The 20,757-nt window shown below is 48.0% G+C and overlaps 1 protein-coding gene across 1 annotated transcript in view; it reads left to right on the top strand.

Moving 5' to 3' along the window:
* NT5DC2 (5'-nucleotidase domain containing 2) overlaps positions 1-20,741 on the top strand; it is a 26,422-nt gene extending 5,681 nt beyond the window's left edge. The window contains 11 exon segments of the mRNA XM_027836989.1: positions 2,550-2,605; positions 3,519-3,612; positions 6,223-6,351; positions 6,923-6,983; positions 7,532-7,634; positions 8,430-8,531; positions 9,749-9,830; positions 18,107-18,193; positions 18,463-18,603; positions 19,052-19,116; positions 20,393-20,741. Of these exon segments, the coding sequence (XP_027692790.1) occupies positions 2,550-2,605; positions 3,519-3,612; positions 6,223-6,351; positions 6,923-6,983; positions 7,532-7,634; positions 8,430-8,531; positions 9,749-9,830; positions 18,107-18,193; positions 18,463-18,603; positions 19,052-19,116; positions 20,393-20,654 (1,182 nt within the window). The 3' untranslated portion in view covers positions 20,655-20,741.
* Positions 20,742-20,757: the final 16 nt, after the last annotated feature.

The raw sequence follows: 20,757 nt of genomic DNA on the forward strand, positions 1-20,757 counted from the left end.
TGTGTGTGTGTGTGTGTGTGTGTGTGTGTGTGTGTGTGTGTGTGTGTAATAGGAAGTGTTTTTGGCAAGTGTCTCCGTAGACTCTGTTCTCTGGGAAGTGATGGCCCTCCTTAAACTGTGGCTCTTGTAACCTGTTCATTTCCAGATCTTTCAGCTCCATATCTGGCCTAAACTAGGCTAGCAGAGAGTGAGGATGTTTTTATTTTTACTGTCAGTGACAGTAGAAGTTGATCATCAGCCTCAAGGACTTCTCTGCAAATCAAGCCACAGAAGTTCCAGGACAGGATAGAGTTCGGGCCCCTGATGTTTCTTCCACAAGCCCCCCAGGGTTCTCCCTTTCTCAATGCTAGCTTGTGGGTCCTCCCTCTCAGGACCACAACCTCAAGCTTTTTCTGTGTGTCTGTGTGCATATGTTGGGGATGGGGTAGGAAGCAGTCAGGCCCTCAGAGATGTGCCTAGTCTGTGGTTCTTTCCAAAGCTAGACAGATCAGGAAAGCAGTTGGTGGTGGGATCTGATAATCTCAGTGTTTAGACTAGAGAGAGGCAGAGGATAGAAATAAGTATATGAGAAGGTGAATGTGTTGGCATTTCATGTCATTAATCAAATATAGGGAAATGACTTGGACATTCAGGGGATTGACCTTTATGGGAAAGGCGCTAACCACCCCACCTGGATTTCTTTGGGGTAGGCACCCTTGTCAGTAAAACAAATCACTCCCCCTCTATGATTCCTTTTCATGCCTAATTCTTACTCATGTTCTTCCACTGAGGGTCCACCAAATATGCTGGTGGTCTTCTTATTCTCTTGTATTAAAACGTGGGTATCCTAATGCACCATATGGATTTCCAGTCATTGTTTGAGAGGTCCACCTAACAGAATAATTAAATGGTTACTCTCCCTGGGTAAGAAGAGACCAAGGACCAGGGTACTGGAGTATGAAGCTTGAAACCTAGGTACCTCACTTGCTTCCTGCCCCTATATCTTCCATGTTTAATCAATCAATAAGCATTTATTAAGTTTCTACTATGTACCAGGCATTGGGGGTACAAACAAAAATTAGAGCATCTCTCCCCTCAACAAACTAACATATACAAGTATAAGTGTATTTTTTAAAAATTTTGAAAGTAATTTAGGGAGGAGAAGGGGGGATTAGGAAAGATTTCGTGAAAAAGATACCACTTGAGGACAACTTTAAAGGAAACTAGGGATGCCAAGAGTCAGGAGGAGGCTGAGCATTCTGGGCACGAGGAGAAAGCGAGTGCACGGGCATGGAGATAGGAGGAAGAGCATTATTTGTTCAAAACAGCCAGAAGGCCAGTTTGGTGAAACTGTAGCAAGTAATAAGCAGGGGTGTCTGGGGTGTTCAGGGAGGACTGGCACCTCTGGTGTGAGGGCTTTCCGAGCCCTTTTCAGGGCTGCTTATCCACTCTTGGTGCCTGCTTGGCACCAAGCTCTCACCTGTGGCTCCAAGAAGCATGCACAGCAGCCACACCCCAGGAAAAACCATCTCAGCTGATAGGCTAGGCCGGGGTGAGGATTACCGACAGGTCTCAAACCCATCGGTGAGTTAGGGGGGTGTCTACCCCAAGCATGCGAAGGATTCCCCTTGCAGAATGGGCAAATGAGAAGTTTGTTTCAAAGGTCGTGAAGGTGACTGAAGCAGGCGCTGTGGTCAGTGTTCAGTCAGACATCAAAGATGCCAAGGTCTTCCCAAGGTCATCCGCTGCATCCCCAGTCATCGCTAGTCATCCTGACTTTTGTCTTGCCACTGGACTTCAATGACTCTGAAAGAGAGAGTGAGGCTGACAACTTTGTGCAACTCTTCCTCTCTTGAATCCAGTTCACAGCAAGTTAAGACAGCGCCCCGTGACGTCATTGGTCCTCTTCCAAAACGAAGTACAAACAACAACAATAGAATGTGGGAAGGAGAATGATATCTAGTAATCCTAGAGGCAGATGATGCTTTAAATACTCTTGTTGATGGCCATCAAGGAACAGCTGAGTGGGCTCTAGCAATGTCCTTGGCAGGGTGGCTGGTCTGCCCCACATCCTGAGCACTATGACCTTTTCCTCTGCCCCGCCCTGGAAGGATGGCTCTCCTGAGCTCCTCTGCTCTGGCCTAAGGGCTCTCTCTTGCTTTACATACCTTTTTAGCTCCCCTAAGGGATCCTCCTCCAGCTGTTCCACTGGGCTGTTCTTTGTCAGGGTCTGCCTTCCCTGGCCGACCAGTTTAGATGAGAACACTTGTCTTTCAAAAGTCAGGCTTGAGAAATAAGGCCCCTGAGAAATAACAGACTTGCCGGGTCTTCCCTGTCTGTCGCTCTCGTCCCCCCAGAGAACCACGTTCGTTCTTTTGTGAGTCCCCTACCTCCCAGAGCAGGAGAGAGTCTTAACAGGGATCTGAATGGGCCAATGATGACATCAGATAAGTGAACTGGAAAGCGAATTGTTAGCAACTTTAATAAAGAACTTAGCTCTTAAAAATAAACTCTCCAGTAAAACTGTGGTAGATAATTAAGATCTGTGCCTGCTTTTCTTCCTTGGCCAGAGTCTTCTGATGAAGATTGACGCTTTCCATTACGTCCAATTGGGAACAGCCTACAGGTCAGTGTGAAAGGTCTTGTTCTCAGGCCTGGGATTTGGATTAGGTTTTACACATTCTCCTTGGGGGCTTATCATGGTTGTTGGAGGAGTGATCTTCCTTGCCTTTGGGGGAAATCCCTGGCCAGAAGCTGAACAGTCAGGAATATAGGACTCAGCTTTGGAAGGGACCTTGGAGGTCATCTGGTCCAACCCCACAGAGAAGGAAATTCTTCTGGACTTCCTGGAAGTGTCTTTCCTAAGACCACAGGGGTAATAGAAGCAGGATGCAAACCTAGCCCCTCTGACTCCAAACCCAGTGCTAATTCTACAACACTTAGGCACCTGATGCTCACTCCTCCTGGCAGTTATGCCTGGGCTCAGGGCCTTCTGCACACATAACACTACTCCTACGTATGGCTGATGTTCTGTCTTCGAGGCACATGTATGCACACACACATATACACACAGACACACACACACACACTCACACACGTACACAAGTTCAGTCTGGTTCATTTTTCTAACACAGCCTCAGCCCAGCTTGTGCATGGGTTTCTATGCTGGCCTCCTCTGCTGGAAGGTTTCCTACATGAAGCTTCCTTCTCCTGGCTAAAGGAAGGCCTGAGGAGAGGAAGCTCTGAGCCGTGGGCGGCCATCCTGCTCAGAAACCAACCAACCTTGGCTCATGTTAACTGAGGTGGTAATAGAAAACTTTGTTCCTGTTGCGTAATATTGTCAGATTGTTCCCTAGTGTATCAAGTGATTTTGCTGATTTTTTTTCTCTTTCTCTTTTTCTTTAAAAAAAAAAGTCTGCTGTAAAGAAGGGTTCTCTGGGAGGAAGAGAGGAAAAGATACAGGGAGAGATTTCAGCGATACAAAAACAAAAGATACAATAAAAAATGTATTTTAAAAATAGAAAACTTTTTTTCCTCAGGGGTCTCCAGCCTGTTCCTGATGACGAAGTGATTGACTTGTATGGGGGAACCCAGCACATCCCACTCTACCAGATGAGTGACTTCTATGGCAAGGTACTAGGGACAGAATAGACCGTAGGACATGGGATTCAAAATTCCCCAGCTTCAGAAAATGACTTATGCTTTTTATGTCTCCATGTTGGACCAGAAAACTAGGATTTGGGGATGAAGTGATTTTTCTTTCTCATGTACATGCCTAAAGCCATACTGGAAGCTTAAATGTCACTTCCAGCCTCCACCCATCCTGAAAAGTGGTCCTACTTTGGTTTGGGAAATGCTAGGGCAAACCAGTGTGTTATTTATATTTCTAATACTAATCCTCAGACCTCTGAGGGGTGGGGAGGCAAGTTGCTCCCCAGGCCCCGTGACCCTGCTGATTTCACCTAAGGGCCAAGTACGGTACTGAGAAGGAATTCTTTGATGGGCCTGGGAAAAAAAACCTATGCCTTTTCCCATATCTGGAGTATAGTCCTTACCTTCGACCTTAAGGAGCTAAAGGATTATCATTTTGTCCCCTAAGAATGTGATATGTAAAACATGGCAGCGGTTCAATCAGAGCGGGAAACTTTGAGAGCTCGGTCAGACTGGCTGGCCTGTCTGTGTTGGTGGAGTCTGGGCGTACTGACAAAAGACAAAAGGGTCAGTTCTTCTGCCTTCTACTAGGGAAGAAGGCATTATGGGTAAAATACCCCTGGGTGGGTAAGGCCAAATACTGTTGGAAGCTTAGCTTTTCCCAAGCTTGACTAAGCTCCCTGGGGAATATACATCCCCAGATTTGTTCAGGGGACCTTAGCACATTTGGGGAACCAAATTGGAAACCTTGTAAGCTAAGATGGTCTGACGTATGCCAGAGCTGCCCTTAGCCCCTAAGCCACGCAGACTGGGAAGTTGGTGACAGTTCTATACCTGTCTGCCTGCCTACCATCCTGTAACCCTACAGCTCTCTAAGGGCTAGAAACAGAAATGTTAGTAACTGCCTTATTACTTCTTCATCTCCCCAGCCGATATCCCTTGCTCTCTTTTTGTGAGGTGGGAGAAGGAAAATGTTGCTTACTGCTAAACCTTTAGTCCTTAGCTCTTGGAGGCGGCTTTATACCGCCTGTCACTAATACTAAGCTAAGTCAGGATAGAATGAAATGCCGCATAGTTGGCAGCATTAGCCTTTCCTGATGTTTCATAGCAAACAACTCCCCCCTCTCCCCCCACTCCCTTGACCCTGCCCCCGAGTTATTACCCAGGGCTCCATGGCCAGGGTTCTTTCAGCCTGACCTGAAAAATGCCGCTGGAGTCACAGGCCCTCACTCTGTCCTTGAGAGCATGACCTGGTGGCCCATCTGTCCATGCTTTCCCAGCCACTTTGGTCATCTCTGTCAGTCTTCGCTCTGCCCCTCTGGACAAATCCTGTGTTTGCCCTCTTGAGAATGAATGAATACCTTAAAAGAAAGGGCCAAATCCTCTGCTTTGTGTTCCACATGGTACCAGCAGCTCGTAGATGATGGAAACATTTGCCCAGGCTGGTTAAGAGTCTGTGGGCCCTGCAACTTTCCTGGGAATAAGAGAAAGGGGACATTTCTGCCTTTGGGCCAGCAGAGCCTGTGTTTTGACCACAAAGTGGAGCTGGGAATCATTTTCTCACCTCATTCCCTTCTCACCAAGGGATTCCCTAGCCCTGGGACTTTTTTCACTGTCAGGCTTTTCCCCACCCCTGTCTTTGGGTGATGGTTCTCAAGATCTAGCAACAAATATTTATTGAGTGCTGGACACTGAGCATACAAGGACAAAGAATGAAAAACCAACTCTACTCACTAGAGCTTACAGTCTAATGGGAGAGACAAGCGCATATCTAAATATAGACAGTACAGTAAGTAAATCTAAATATAGGCACTGTGCTAAAATAGAGGCAGTTTGGGGGGGAGGTCCTAGCAGTTGTAGGGATCAGGGAAGTCTTCATGCAGAAGATGGAGCCCGAGCTGCATTGCAAAGGAAGAGAAGGACTCCCATGAGGCAGAGATAAGGAAGGCACGCATTGAGAGAGGATGCAAAGGCATCAGAGATGAGGGACAGAGAGGAGTCTATTTTGGCCAGAGTACAGGAGGGAGAATAATGTCCAATGAAGCAGGTTGGGAAGGGCTTTAAAACTAAACAGGAGGTTCAGGAGTACGTATGTGAGTGTACGTGTGCTGGCCCCTCCAAACGCTCACCTGCGTACACATACCCTTAATCCAGAGAGATGCGAGAGAACAACAGGACAGGTAACCTGGCCGCTGTCCTTGGGGGACACCCAGAGGGGAGGAAGTACCTGAAAATAAGTGTGATGAGGTGGTGCAGTGAGGTGTGAAAATGGATATACATGTGCTCAGATGACCACGGACAAGACTGAGTGTTTAATAAATACTGTTTTGATGAGCACTTCCCTCCACATTTGGAGAATTCAAATATACAGATTGGGCAAAGTTCAGATGGCTCTCATAGGAGCTAGGAGAGCTTCCTCTTCTAGATTTGGGAAGAGACGCAGATGTGGTCAGAGTTGAGGCCTCTGACGTTGCCTCCAGCCTGAACTCGACGTAGAACCTTTCCTTCCTGTCAGATGAGCACTGTTTTCCGTCGCCTCTAGGTACTGAGTTCTCTTTTGTCTCTCAGACTTAGCCTCCTTCCCTTCCTCAGGGCCCTTCTCTCAAACAGTTCATGGACATCTTCTCGCTTCCTGAGATGGCCCTTCTCTCCTCCGTGGTTGACCACTTCCTTGCCCATAGCCTGGAGTTTGACCAGACTCACCTCTACAAGGATGTCTCGGTGAGGAGTGAGTTCTGGAACGGGACCTTCAGGAAGGCCTGGATGTGACCTCCCCCCCTGCCCCCTCCCTGCCAGAAAGACCTGCCAGCAGCACTTATGGAATTATTTTTGTGGGAGGAGGTCATTTTAAATTGGAGGCAGAAGCTAGGGCAGGGGGTGGGGAGTGGTCCAAACTGGCTGTCAGGGCCATCCCTGGAGGTAGCAGTGCTGAGAAAACTGGCCCAAAAATCCAGACAGAGCCTGCTATGGCCCCAAGATGATCAATCAAAAAGACTTTGCCTACTCTGCCCCCCATGCCGTAGGGGTATGAAGGGCTGAAGACTTCAATCCTCCTCCTGGAGGGCTCACGAGTCACTTAGCAAAATTCCATGAATGTCCCACGTCTTTTCCCCAGTCAAAATCTGGGTCCTTTGGCGGTCTGCGCCTAAGGTTCCCAAGAAATATCCAGATTCCTTAGCAGCTTCTGAGGCAGAATGGGGAGAAAACATAGCAGATAATCCTGCCCCTTGGTACAGAGACAGGAAAGTCCCCCAGCCCTGGCAGCTTAGAAGCTGATGTTCATGCCCTCTAGGATGCCATCAGAGATGTCCACATCAAGGGCCTGATGTACCAGTGGATCGAGAAGGACATGGGTAAGCAGACCCCACTGCAATGTTGGGTAGGCCCTTGGGTCTCTCCTTTAGGTTCCAGGTCTCCCCAGGCCCTTTGCTTAGACCCATATGTGGGGACTTGAAAGGATAGAACTTGCCTTGAGGTCACAGTTGGCTATCCTTGGCAAGTTCTGCCCTTGTCCAGAGGTCCCTCTGAGTCTCTCCCAGGTGTACAAGGCTCTCTTCTGCTTCTCTATGCACAGTGAAGCAGTCAAGGATAGAGAAGCTTTCTCTGGGCTCTTCCAGGCCATTCACAAGTTTTTCTGAAACAGCAAAGGGTGCTTGTAGAACAAATGGGACCCTGCCCACAAGCAACCTGGAGGCTGATCTGAGAAATGCAGTTAACCTAAGCAGCCCACTTACAATTGCACATTAGGGAAAGAGTAGCTCAGAATTAGGACAAAGCGAAGGCTACGCCAATCCAGGAAAGATTCTTGGAGAATGAAGGGCTGGACTATGATCATAAAGGCAAGGAGTCCTGGCTGAGCAGGGCATTGACCAGCCCACACTGGCCCTCCATTCTCTTCCAGAGAAGTACATACTCCGTGGAGATGAGACACATGCTGTCCTGACCCGCCTCGTCAACCATGGCAAGAAGCTTTTCCTCATCACCAACAGCCCCTTCAGCTTTGTGTGAGTCTCCTCCCCATCTCCGTGTCTCAGGGGAAGCCTGGTAAATGAATGAAAACTCTGTCAAGTAGTAAGGGCTTATTTAATAAACAAAAACAAAAACAAAAAACCTCCCAAATATGAAGGAAACTGGATTCAGAATCCAGAGGCCTGGATTATTTTTTTTCTGTCCAAAGGAGAATCAGGCCCACCTGGTGACCCTTCCTTTCCCTGTAGAATTGGGAAAGAACTTGGTTTTCAGGGCTGCATTCCCTGACCATGGTGGGGTACCAGCAGCATGCCCAGCTGAGGAGTGGACAAACAGTGGCTTGGCCTCTTGAAGACAACCCTCACTCTTCTACCTCTTGCCCCTGAAGTCACACAACTAGACTGAGAGTTCAGCATTTCAAGGACCCTCTTCTCTGTAGGAGGTCTACACTCCACCACCACCCTACCTCCCTATGTGCAGCCCCATAGTTGGGGAGGGGAAGGGACTAGCTCTGATATAAGGAGTCAGAAGAAGACAAGGACAGACTTCTCCAGGGAATGCCCAAACCTACTCTCTAGGGGAATACCACTCCTAAAACGAAATGCCCAAACCCCAGCCTCACTTGGGGATTCTAGCACCAGGTTCCTCTTACTTGACAGTTCAGCTCAATTATCTCAATGGGATTAGTGGAGGTGGTGTGGGAAGGTGGGTAGGAGGGGGTTGGGCACCCTCGGTTGCTACATCTTTGTCTCCTGATTTCCCTTCTCTTTTTAAAATATTCTCTTTTCTTTCCCTTTTCTTCTTTGACTACTGCACGCTGCCATCCTCAGGAACAAAGGGATGAAGCACATGGTTGGCAAGGATTGGCGCGATCTTTTTGATGTAGTCATTGTCCGAGCTGACAAGCCAACCTTTTTCACAGACAGGCGCAAGTAAGCTGGGCACTGTCTGGGGGTCCCCAGTTTTCCTATCCTTTTCCAAACATCTTCTGCTGGAGAGCTGAGTCTTAAAAACAGAGGGTGGAAGGTGGGAGATGGAAAGGAGGTGAGCATGAAGGATGAGTCCCGTGTGGCTGGCCCTGCCATCTTTGTGATGGCAGGTCACTGAACCCATGGGGTGGACTCAGGTCCCTGCTCTGCCCTCTTTCCCTCCCCCTCAGAAAAAGGAAATGCTATCCTGCCTAGAGGGTACCTGACAGATCCCACCTTATCCTTTGTATGTGAGTCTAGATATAGATAGGTAGATAGATAGATAGATAGATAGATAGATAGATAGATAGATAGATAGATAATCTGGACCTCACTAGGAAGAGAATTAATGAATATTTGTTTATGAATATGACTTAATGAATAAAAGTTTCTTATCCAACCTGAGTGCTGGGTGGTGGTTCTGGCCCCTTTCTCCCCTAAGGCTTTGGTGCTTTTGAGTCCTACCCTTAGAAGGTGGAAACCAGCCTAATATAGTTCAGTCTCCTGGAATGAATAGGAAGGAGCACAAATCCTCCTCCAAGCAGCCGAGTTCCCAGACAGAAACCTGACCCTGCTGGCCCCTGGGAACTGTGCCCATTTCCCTTCATGCACTTCTCCTGTGAGCCACCTTTCCCCTTATGGGCATAGGACCCCAGCTCCAAACCTGGTTCTAGCACCAACCCTGAGGAATCTGGGGAAGTGTGACTTCCATCCCATCTTCCCTTCAGCCTCAGCTAGGGCTGGTTTCCTCTTCCTTTTTGGCTCTGGGAGGAAAGAGGAAGTGAGGGCTAGGGTGACTCTAAGGCCCAGCTGACAGAGCAGACTGTTCACCATGCATGGCACAGCTGGGCAGCCATGCTGTCTGCGGGCTCCTTGACCTTTGGGCCAAAGGGCTGGGTGGGCCCATCAGCTTCATCCTGTTTACATTGGGGAGGAAAGCGCTTCCCAGGCTCTTTGGAACTGTCTGTCTGTCTGTAAGGTCACGATGGCTGACCTCTATGGGCTTGCTTTGTAGAATAGTACGAAGCTTTCCCAAGGTAATGGCACCATTGTCATTATCCTTTCTGAATTTCAGAATCACTCGTCGAGGTTCCATATCTGGTGGGTTCCCTGGTCCGTCCTGGTGACTGAACCAGTTTGTCTTCTTTTTTCTCCCTATCTATCCCTTCCTTCCACCCCAGGCCTTTTAGAAAACTGGATGAAAGTGGTGTACTCCAGTGGGACAAAATCAACCACTTGCAAAAGGGAACGATCTATCGTCAGGTAAGATGGGTGGACCAGATGGTCTTTAAGGTCCCTTTCTGTTCTAAATGAGCAACCAGTAGAGAAGGGGCAAAGAAGAAGTCCTCTTGTGTCCACAGTGGCACCTCGTGGTCAGGCATGTGTGAAAGATAGCATGGAGGCCAGGGCAACTGGGGTTGAGAGAGGTCTCAATGGACCCACAGCAGACAGAGGTCCCGTTTTCATTCCTGTTAGGGAAGAGTCATAACTATAGGCATGTAAGTCCTTCCTGAATTTGGGGACTTTCTGGAAAGGCTGAGGGTGACCCAGCCTCTAACCAGCAGGTCCAGGATCTGACCTCCGTGTTAACAGGCTGTTACACACACAGAATGTGACCCTGGAAAATAAATAGGGAAGTTAACTCACCTTCCTTAGAGTCAGGTGGATGGGTTGGTTTGCTCCGAGGGAAGGAAGGAGAGCTGGCAAACAGAAATAGTAGGAATGATCCCCTGGGTGGATTGAGGTTTCATAATGGGTTTAGCTGGACCTAAGTGGCGCTAAACAAAGGGGATTAACAAGGTTAGCTTAGGTCAGGAATTCAGAAATCTCAGTACTCAAGACCAGCTTCCAACAGTCCCAAGGGGCCTCCAATCTCTAGCCTTCAATCTGAGGGAGGTAGGGTGTTAAAAGGAAGGGGCTACTGAGTTAGTGCTTGAGCCTGACATGTAACCCCTGGAGACCAGAACCTTGTAGATCTCCCCTCATGGGAAATGAGGCACCTGGATCCTCTAGGCTTCCCCTGCCCTGAGGTGAAGGAAGAATCTCTGTTAGGATAGGAAAGCCCTTCCCATGGCAGAGATGAGAAGGCTTGAGACAAAGACTCTGGTTCTGCCTGAGAACCTGGCCCTCCAGTATGTCCCGAGGAGATGTCAGTCTTTGGAAAAGTTGTTGGAAAAGGCAAAGGCAGTAACCCACAGCTGTGCCTATACTGGCCATTCTCTTGGCCCAGCCACCTCTTTGGGCATGCCTTGTGTGGTTTTGACCCACCATTTTATAAGGAAATAGGCTGCAGACAGTAGGATTGTGCTTTTCCTTACCTTGCTTGGGAAGCCTGAAGGAGACTTTGGTTCCTCAGAGAAGTGAGGTTGATTTTGACATTTTGCTAGAATGTAGAAGGCGTTATTCTGGGAGAATGAGATATTTGCCTTCTCTAGAACAGAAACTAGGGAGCAGACTGGTCACATATCAGGGAGAAGGACGAGGGCCATGACACCAGCCTGATGATGCTGAGAGGCTCCATTATCTCCCCTAGAGCTAGCCTCAAAACCAGGAAGACCAAGTTCAAGGCCAACTTCTGATCCATGGTGTCTGGGTGACCCAGGGCTCCCACTGCTCTAGAAACTTCTCTGAGACCCTAAGCTGCAGAGAAGGTGACAATCTGCATGGGTAGGGAGAGATTCTTCACCCAAGTGTTCCCTATATCAGTGAAATCACAGGTCTGGTTCCTATTCCTAAGCTTAAACCTACCCTGGTTCCAGACATGCTAAATGTCTCTGGAAGAGTTGCAGTTCAATTCAACGTTTATGAAATGCCTACTGTGTGCAAGAAAGACCCCACAAGCTAGCTACAGGGAAACAAAATAGGACCTGCCCTCAAGGAGCTTAGATTGCACTGGGAAAGGGGGGAGAGGAACACATACACAAATAAGCAAATACAAGATAATAATAGGAAGAAGAAAAAGAAGAAGAAGGAGAAGAGGAAGAGGAGGATGATGAAGAAGAAGAAGAGGAAGAAGAGGAAGAAGAGGAAGAAGAAGAAGAGGATGATGAAGAAGAAGAAGGGAGTGGGCAGGACGATGCCCACTGAGAAGCTGATTTCAGCCTCCATAGATGTGTGGCACATGAATAACTCCATGCTCCTCTTAGCTATTCCCCATCTCATTCTTTTCCTTTCCCATCATGCTCCCATGCCCTCTAGCAGGTGACTGATCATCTCGACCTCACTGCAAAAGCCAGGGGTTTTCACAAGTGAGCTCCCTCAATTCCCCACTTTCCATTCCTCAAAACCTCTCAGCTCTTACACCTTCTCTTTCCTTCCTGTCATAGAAGACTGTTCCTCACTGAGAAGAATCCTCTCTGTGCTATTGACTATTCTTTGTTGGTGGGGTTTTTTTTTGGGGGGGGGAAGCAATCGGGGTTAAGTGACTTGCCCAGGATCACACAGCTAATTAAGTGTCTGAGGCTGGATTTGAACTCAGGTCCTCCTGACTTTAGGGCCGCTACTCTGTCCACTGTACTACCTAGCAGCCACTTAGCTATTCTTTTTATTATTCCCTTTTGCCTCCTGATGGGACCTTGTCCCAGCAATTCGCCCCCCTCTGTTGCACATATCCGATCTCTCCGTCTACAACCTCCTTCCTGCCTCTCTATAAACATATTTAAGTCTCTCTGATCTTAAAAAAAAAAAAAGCTCTTTCTTGACCCTCCTATCTCTTCTCCTTCACTGCCAAATTTCTTGAAAAAAAAAATTGTCTGTGCCCAAAAACATCATCTTGTTGAAGCAACAAGATGGCCCAAAGGATAGGATCCTGGACTGGGAGACTGGACGACTAAGTTCGAATCTTCAGACACTTACTAGCTGTGTGACCTTGGGCAAGTCACTTAGTTCTCCCAGCCTCAGTGTCTTCATCTGTCTAATAATGTTACCTGTCTCACAGAGTTGTTGTGAGGATCAAATGAAATAACATATAAAGTACTTTGCAAACCTTAAAGCACTATCGTTATTATTATTATTATTATTATTATTAAATGAATTAATTTATTTTTAGTTCTCAACATTCACTTCCACAAGATCTTGAGTTCCAAATTTTCTCCCCATCTCATCCCTCCCCCACCCCAAGATGACGTGCATTCTGAATACCCTTCCCCTAATTTGCCCTCCCTTCTATCTCTCCCCCACCTTCTCTTATCCCTTTCCCCTTCTATTTTCCTGTAGAGCAGGATAGATTTCTATACCCCATTGCCTGTATATCTTATTTCCCAGTTGCATGTAAAAACAATTTTTAATATTTGTTTTTAAAACTTTGGGATCCAAATTTCCTTAATAAGTTCCTTATGATTTCTCTTTCTTGTTTACCTCTTCATGCTTCTCTTGAGTCTTGTATTTGAAAGTCGAATTTTCTATTCAGCTCTGATCTTTTCATCAAGAATGCTTGAAAGTCCTCTATTTCATTGAATGTCTATTTTTCCCCCTGCAGGATTATACTCAGTTTTGCTGGGTAGGTGATTCTTGGCTGTAATCCTATCTCCTTTGACCTCTGGAATATTATATTCCAAGCCCTCCAGTCCCTTAATGTAGAAGCTGCTTAATCTTGTGTTACCCTGACTGTGTTTCCACAATACTTGAATTGTTTCTTTCCGGCTACATGCAATATTTTCTCCTTGACCTGGGAACTCTGGAATTTGGTTACAATATTCCTAGGAGTTTTCCTCTGGGGATCTCTTTCAGGAGGAGATCAGTGAATTCTTTCAATTTCTATTTTACTCTCTGGTTCTAGAATATCAGGGCAGTTTTCCTTGATCATTTCTTGAAAGATGATGTCTAGGCTCTTTTTTTGATCATGGCTTTCAGATAGTCCATTAATTTTTAAATGATCTCTCTTGGATCTATTTTCCAGGTTAGTTGTTTTTCCAATGAGGTATTTCACATTGTCTTCTATTTTTTCATTCTTTTGTTTTTGTTTTACAATGTCTTGATTTCTCATAAAGTCACAAGCTTCCATTTGCTTCATTCTAATTTTTAAGGAAGTATTTTCTTCAGTGAGTTTTTGGACTTCGTTTTCCATATGGCCAATTCTGATTTTTAAGACATTCTTCTCCTTATTGGCTTTTTTGGACCTCTTTTGCCATTTAGGCTAGTCTATTTTTTAAGGTGTTATTTTCTTCAGTATTTTTTTGGGTCTCCTTTAGCAAGCTGTTGACTTGTTTTTCATGATTTTCTTGCATCACTCTCATTTCTCTTCCCAGTTTTTCCTCTACTTCTCTTACTTGCTTCTCAAAATCCTTTTTGAGCTCTTCCATGGCCTAAGACTAATTCATATTTTTCTTAGAGGCTTTAGATGTAGGAGCTTTGACTTAGTTGTCTTCTTCTGGTTGTATGTTTTGATCTTGTCACCAAAGAAAGATTCTATGGTCTGACTTTTTTACACAATTTGCTCATGTTCCCAGCCAATTACTTGACTTTTAAACTCTTTGTTAAGGTAGGGATCTGCTTCCAATGTAGAGAATGTATTGTCCCAAGCTTTGGAGGTTTTGTGCATCTGTTTTCAGAGATACTTCTAGGGATCTGTAAATTCTCAGTTCTTCCAAGGTGGTATGATCAAGGGCGAGATGTTTACTCCTTTCCTGGCCTGTGCTCTGATCTATGAGTGACCACAAGCACTCTTTTCTGCCTTGGAGCTGTGAGGAGGATTCCCTCTCTACCTCTTTCACTACAAGCTCCACCACACCAGTGTTCCTCTCTGTCCCAGGACTACCATCCAGGACTGTTACCCAGATCCAAGCACGGGCAAAGCAAGAGAATCCTGCCTCAGCACCAGCATAGAGATCCCTACAATCCCCCTCTAATCAGCCACTAGATTCCCCCTCAGTCTGTGTGGGCCAAGAGCTCTGGAAGCAGCTGCCACCCTGGGGCTACGCCAGGACTAGGGCTGGGACTGAGCTTCTCTCTCACTGCGGTCCAACAGAGCGCAATTTTTGTCTTTGGCGTTTGTGGGTTGAGAAGTCTGGAAACAGCCACAGCTGCCCATGATTCAGTCCCCTGAGCCCTGCTTCAGGTTCACTGAGGCCAGGTCTTTGCCTGCAAGCCCACGCTGAACTGCACTCCTCTCCCAGCCCAGTGCAATAGACCTTTCCAGTCAACCATTCAGGTTGTCTTAGGCTAGAAATTTGTTTCACTTTGTCTTTTTGTGGATTCTGCTGCTCTAGAATTTGTTTAAAGCCATTTTTTACAGGTATTTGGAGGGGTTGGGGGGAAAGCTCAAGCAAGTCACCACTTTTACTCTGCCATCTTGGCCCCCATTATTATTTCTTACTACCCATTCTCTCCTTAGCCCTTTGCAATTTAGCTTTTTATCCAATCCCTCCCTCTGAAGCTTATTCCAAGATCATCATTAACCTGAAAAAATCACTCAACTTTACCTCCTTGCAGCACTTGACAATGTCCATTGTCTTCTACTGGACATTTTCTCCTCCCTTGTCTTCAGTGACAAACACACACCCTAAAGGTCTTCTTCTACTTCTATTTCCCTTCTCTGTCTTCTCCACTGGATTGTCTTCTTTCCAACAGGGATCCTTTAAGGGGCACTAGAGTTGCCTAAACTTCTGGCCTTGGGTCTTACGTCTCCTCCCATTACATTCTCTTCCTTAGCATCTCCTCTGCTGCTATGTGGCTTCCACTTCCTTCTCTCTGCAGATACCCCTCCCACCCCAATCTTTATTTCCAGCTCTGACCCCTTCTGAGATCCAGGCTGGCATTGCTAGCTGCCTCCAGGACATTGCTTAGCTTCCCTCCTCATTTCCCTATTTCTGGCCATGCTACCATCACTACCCAGTCTCCTAGTAGACTGTCCTTGGGGTTATCCCTGACATCTCCTTCTCCCTCCCCTTCCACATTAAGCCCACTTTGATTCTCTCTCTGATATCTGGCACATCCATCTCCTTCCCTTCCATTTGTACTTCCACCTTTCTAGTAGGAGCTCTCATTACCATCTGCCTGAAATAGTCTTAAATAAAGGTCTTGCTACTCCATCTCTCCCTCTCCACACACTCTGCCACAATCATTCCAAATATCACTGCTAGAATGAACGCTCTTCTATCTAGATCTGTTCAGAAATCTTCAGCAGCTCCCTATTGTCCCCTGAGTTCCATTCAGATGTCCTGGCCAGGCCTTCAAGGCCCTCCCCAGCCTGGCATTGCCAGACCTTTCCCTTATCACGTAATACATGGTGTCTCAGAAGCCTCTGTACAGATTTCAGCTTTAATAGCTCAAAACAACACAAAGACTTTGGGGATGTGTCATCCTCTATTACTCTTTTCCTTACTGCAGCACTTAGCACCAGTTGTGATCTAGGGGTGCTAGGAACCCTGAAATTCGAGGGCAAAAGGCATGGATCTGCCCCAAAAGAATTTGACTCAAGACTTCTTTCAGAGACAAGGTTTATTATGACTCTAACACAAGTGGGCCAGATTTTAAGAATCTGAGCATTTGGTAGATAAGACGACCTTTTTTATAGGGAAAAAGATTTGTGGGAAGATTTGGATGAGATCAAGGAGTGGCCAATAGCCTGGGGTGGTCTGGAGGTAATAGACAATGAAGGGCTGGGCTGGGTCAGAAGTAACAGAGAATTGAAGGTTAGGGCTGGATCAGAGGTAATAGAGAATTGAAGGTTAGGGCTGGATCAGAACCCCAATGAAAGGACAGTTGAAAGGATTATTCTAGAATGAGCTGATACGGAAAGCAAAGGCCAGGAACTGGGTCATATGGGAAAGTTCTAGGGCTGGGTTCCTGAAATTCAGAGGAAAGTCCAAAGAGGGGGTGTCCAGAGCCCAGACCCCATCACCTGGCACACAGTAGACACTTAATACATGTTTATTGATCGATTCCTTACTCTGCGACCAAACTGGGCTCCTATTTCAAAGCATACACTGGGCTTCTCCCTCTCCCCATCCCTAGTCCCTGAATGCCTTTCTTCCCTCCCTTCCTAACCCTTAGAGCCCACCTCAGATACTCCCTTCTCTATGAAGCCCCCCCTTACTTTCCCCTTGCACGTCACCATCTTCCCTCCTCAGACCTCACATTAAATGCTTTGTTTTATGCTTCTCTAACGTGTTCATATACTAGCAGGTATTAATAGTTACCTAGGTTTTGTTCCCTCTCCTCAACTATAAGCTCTCTGATGGTAGGGACCATGTCTTATCTAAACTTTGTATCTACCCCAGTGCCTAGCACAGTCTTCTGTATTCAGAAGGTAGACATGGTGTGTGTGTGTGTGTGTGTGTGTGTGTGTGTGTTTGCACATGCTTGTGTGCATGTGAGCACACACCACACAGGACAAGAGGAGGGACCTGGCTGCATGGTCTTTGTCAGGGTCAGAGCTGGATTTGCCATGGGAAAGCTGGTGTGGGAAAACTTTGAGTGAGATTTCTCTGCCTCGAGGAGTAAAATGACAGGGCAGGCCCTGGGACTAGCCAAGAGAGAAGACACAGGCTCTCCATTCATTCTGTAAGCTGTTTCTACCTTCCTAGCTATGCCAGAAGGAAGGATGGAGTGGATTTGATGCCTATAGCACATATAGGGGTCTGGCAAACCTTAAAGGCTGCCCATGTCCGCTTCAGCCCTCTCCCAGGTCCCATGCAATGGGTGGCCTCTAGCCAGCTTGGTGGCTTTCCCTGGGGCCAAGGATGGTGGAGGGGCTACTGTGGGAGAGGCTGGGTCACTCGCCACCCCCTGTCCTACCCACCCACGCCCCCCCCCCCCCAAGTTGACTCTGTGGAATGTAGCATTTAGCCCAGAAGCTGGTTTGTGTGAAGCCAGGGCTTGCCTCTTTCCCACGAGCTTGATTGTAGCTTATTCTGGGACAGAAATTGAGTACGTAGGGAGAGCCTGCACTGGGGAGCTTTTCTCTGGCTCATCAGCCTTCTCTGAGCTACTAGGGAGCTTGTGAGAAAAAGTTAAGACTCGTGGCACTAAGTAGCATCAGGCAGTTCTCCTCATATCCTCCCCGGCCATCGGAAGGTGCCAAGGAAGATCTTCCCTGAGAGTTACAAGGCATTTTTCTACCCATGGACACGTCCCCTGTGGCTTTCTGGTGGGGAGGCAGCTTCCCGGTGCTCCCAGGGTCCCAGGGGGGAATGGGGGCTTCTATTAACTTGTCGGGGAGAAGAAATGTCAATTTCCTTCTTAGATCAGTTGATGACCTGCTCCCAGGACTGAGGAGGTCTGGAGAGGTGCTTGGGAAAAGACAGCTGGGTTCCCTGGGGTTTGGGACCTCAGGGACTCAGAGTTATCAGTCTTTTTGTGGAGCCTGAGATGACAGAGCTCAGGGCAAAGGCTACTGCCTGGGAACAGTAAGTTCTGGACCCTAAAGGCCAGCCAGCACCCAGGATCAAGGGCTTGAAAGGAGCTGAAGCCCATGAAAGAACACAAGCCAGAGAAGAGAGCCTGGGGATGGGGGTGGGGATTGATGAGTTGGGCAGGGAGGGTCTCAGGGCTGTCCCCAAATTGTTGCACTGTTAACTCTGATCTTGTTTTACTTTCAGGGAAATCTGTTTGACTTCCTACATCTGACAGGGTGGCGGGGTTCCCGAGTGCTATATTTTGGAGACCACCTCTATAGTGACCTTGCAGTGAGTAAATCCCTTCCTCCTTTATCCCCTCACGTTCCCCCCCAACCTGAAGCTGTCCCTGTGCTTAGCACGTACAATGGAATCAAATGGCTACTGGGCAAGCAGGCATCAACTATTTCGGTAGCTCCTGTCCTGCAGATAATGTGGGAAAGGACCTGGGGGATAAGGGAGCAGAAAGGACGGGAGCCCAAGGCCTGGCCTGGCCTCCTGCCTGTAGCCACCCCAGTTTTTGCCTCCCTCTCTCCCTTCCTTCTGCCATCACCACCCAGGACCTCACGTTGCGCCATGGTTGGAGGACAGGCGCCATCATTCCTGAACTGGAGCGAGAGATCAACATCATCAATACAGAGCAGTACATGCACTCACTGACATGGCAGCAGGCCCTCACTGGGCTCCTGGAGAGGATGCAGGTGTCAGCATGGGCATGAGGGTGGGGGCCTGTAGGGTCAAAAGCCTAACTCCAAATTCACCGCTCTTCCCAATACCCTCTGCCACTTTCTGAGAACCCCAGCCCAGCAGGATGTTGTCTTCTCTGAGGGCTGTGCTTAAGCAGATTCATTGGATTTCCTAGCCTGCCCTGAACTCATATTTATCCTTCTCTACCTCACCTCGCCCATGCCCACTAGACTGTAAGCCACAGAGGACATGTATTCTGTTATTTGCTCGTCCCCTTGCACAGGGTAGGCAGGTGCTGAGCAAATACTTGTTGATGTACTAAAACACCAAGCCTTGATCCAGTGTGGACAACAGACCTGATGAGACTACTGTCTCATCCTCCAGGACAAGGTCTCTTTTGTGCCTTGTTTTATGCCCCAGACCAGGCACCTCGTACTAATTCCTACAAACCTTCTTTCCTAGACCTACAGAGATGCGGAGTCAAGGCAGGTGCTAGCGGCTTGGATGAAAGAACGCCAAGAGATCAGGTGAGGGATTGGGTTGTGAGCAGGTCACCCAGCTCAGCCTTCTCTTCCTCCCTCCCCTGGTCATTAGGCAGCGAGGGAGCCCCTCCCCCTAGTGATATTCCAAAGGAAGCAGGGCTGAGAAGAATGGCAGCTTGAAGGATGATGCCATTTGATGGCTGGAAAGAACTAATCAGTACAAGCTTCTTGGAGGAGATGGCTTTGAGCCAATCACAATCTGACCCGTTAGATTTCTTCTGGTCTGGGGGTTTTAACTTTTATGTGTCATAGACCCGTTTCACAGGCTCGGTGGGGAACCTGTGGCCTCAAGGCTACATGTGGCCTTCTAGGTCCTCAAGTGCAGCCCTTTGATTGGATTCAGTCACAAGGCCACACCTGAGGACCTAGAGGGCCACACGTGGCTTTGAGGCTGAAGGTTCCCCACCCCTAGGCTAGATGATGCCTGTGGACCCTTTCTCAGAATAATGCATTTAAATGTGTGAAATACATAGTATTAAAAAAAAAGGAAATCAATTCTATTGAAATAATTATTCATGTGCAGCTAGGTGGTGCAGTGGATAGAGCACCGGCCCTGAAGTCAGGAGGACCTGAGTTCAAATGCGGCCTCAGACCAGACACTTGACACTTACTAGCTGTGTGACCCTGGGCAAGTCACTTAATCCCAATTGCCTAAAGAAAGAAAGAAATCATTCAAATATTTTTTAAAAAGTTCACAGACTCTCAGTTAAAAATCCCTGATGCTAAACCAACTTCTCTCATTATACTTATGGAGAAACTGAGGCTCAAAGAGAAGACTTCAAGTCAAAAAAATCCAGTCAGTGGCTGAGCCAGTTGCATGTTAAGAACCCTAGCTAGGGGCAGCTAGGTGGTGCAGTGGATAGAGCACCGGTTCTGGAAGCAGGAGGAACTGAGTTCAAGTCCAGCCTCAGACCAAACACTTGACACTTACTAGCTGTGTGACCCTGGGCAAGTCACTTAGCCCCAATTGCCTAGGGGGTGGGTGGGAAGGAACCCTTGAGCTAGTCAGGACTGTTTTCGTTTTGCAGACAGACTGAGGCCCAGGCAAGCAGACAAGCTCAGAGAGTCAGGGGCTTGCCCAGGCCATGCAGCAAAGTCGAGATGAGGGAGGGGTCCTGGGCCTGGGAGGTGGGCAGTGTGCTGCACGTGGAGGAGGCAGGAGGGAGGGTCCTGGGCCGGGGAGGTGGGTCCTGCACGTGGAGGAGGCCGGAGAGAGCGCGCTTGTGACCACGCTGCCGCCCGCCCTGGGGCACTCTCCCAGGTCTATCACCAAGAACCTCTTCAACCCGCGGTTCGGAAGCATCTTCCGCACCTTCCACAACCCCACGTACTTCTCGCGGAGGCTCGTGCGCTTCTCGGACCTGTACATGGCCTCCCTGAGCTGCCTGCTCAACTACAGCGTCAACTTCACCTTCTACCCCCGCCGCACGCCGCTACAGCACGAGGCCCCGCTCTGGATGGACCAGCTGTGCACGGGCTGCATGAAGACGCCCTTCCTGGAGGAGATGGTGCACATTCGGTGAGGCTCCCCCGGCGGTGGCAGCCCTTCCAGAGGGTGAAGCTTGCAGAGAAATGTCCCACCCCGCCCCATGCCGCCGCACCCCACACGCCCCAGGTCCATTGGAT

The sequence above is a fragment of the Vombatus ursinus genome, unplaced genomic scaffold (assembly GCF_900497805.2).
Source record: "Vombatus ursinus unplaced genomic scaffold, bare-nosed wombat genome assembly UNPS02014820.1, whole genome shotgun sequence".
In the NCBI taxonomy this organism is placed as follows: Eukaryota; Metazoa; Chordata; class Mammalia; order Diprotodontia; family Vombatidae; genus Vombatus; species Vombatus ursinus.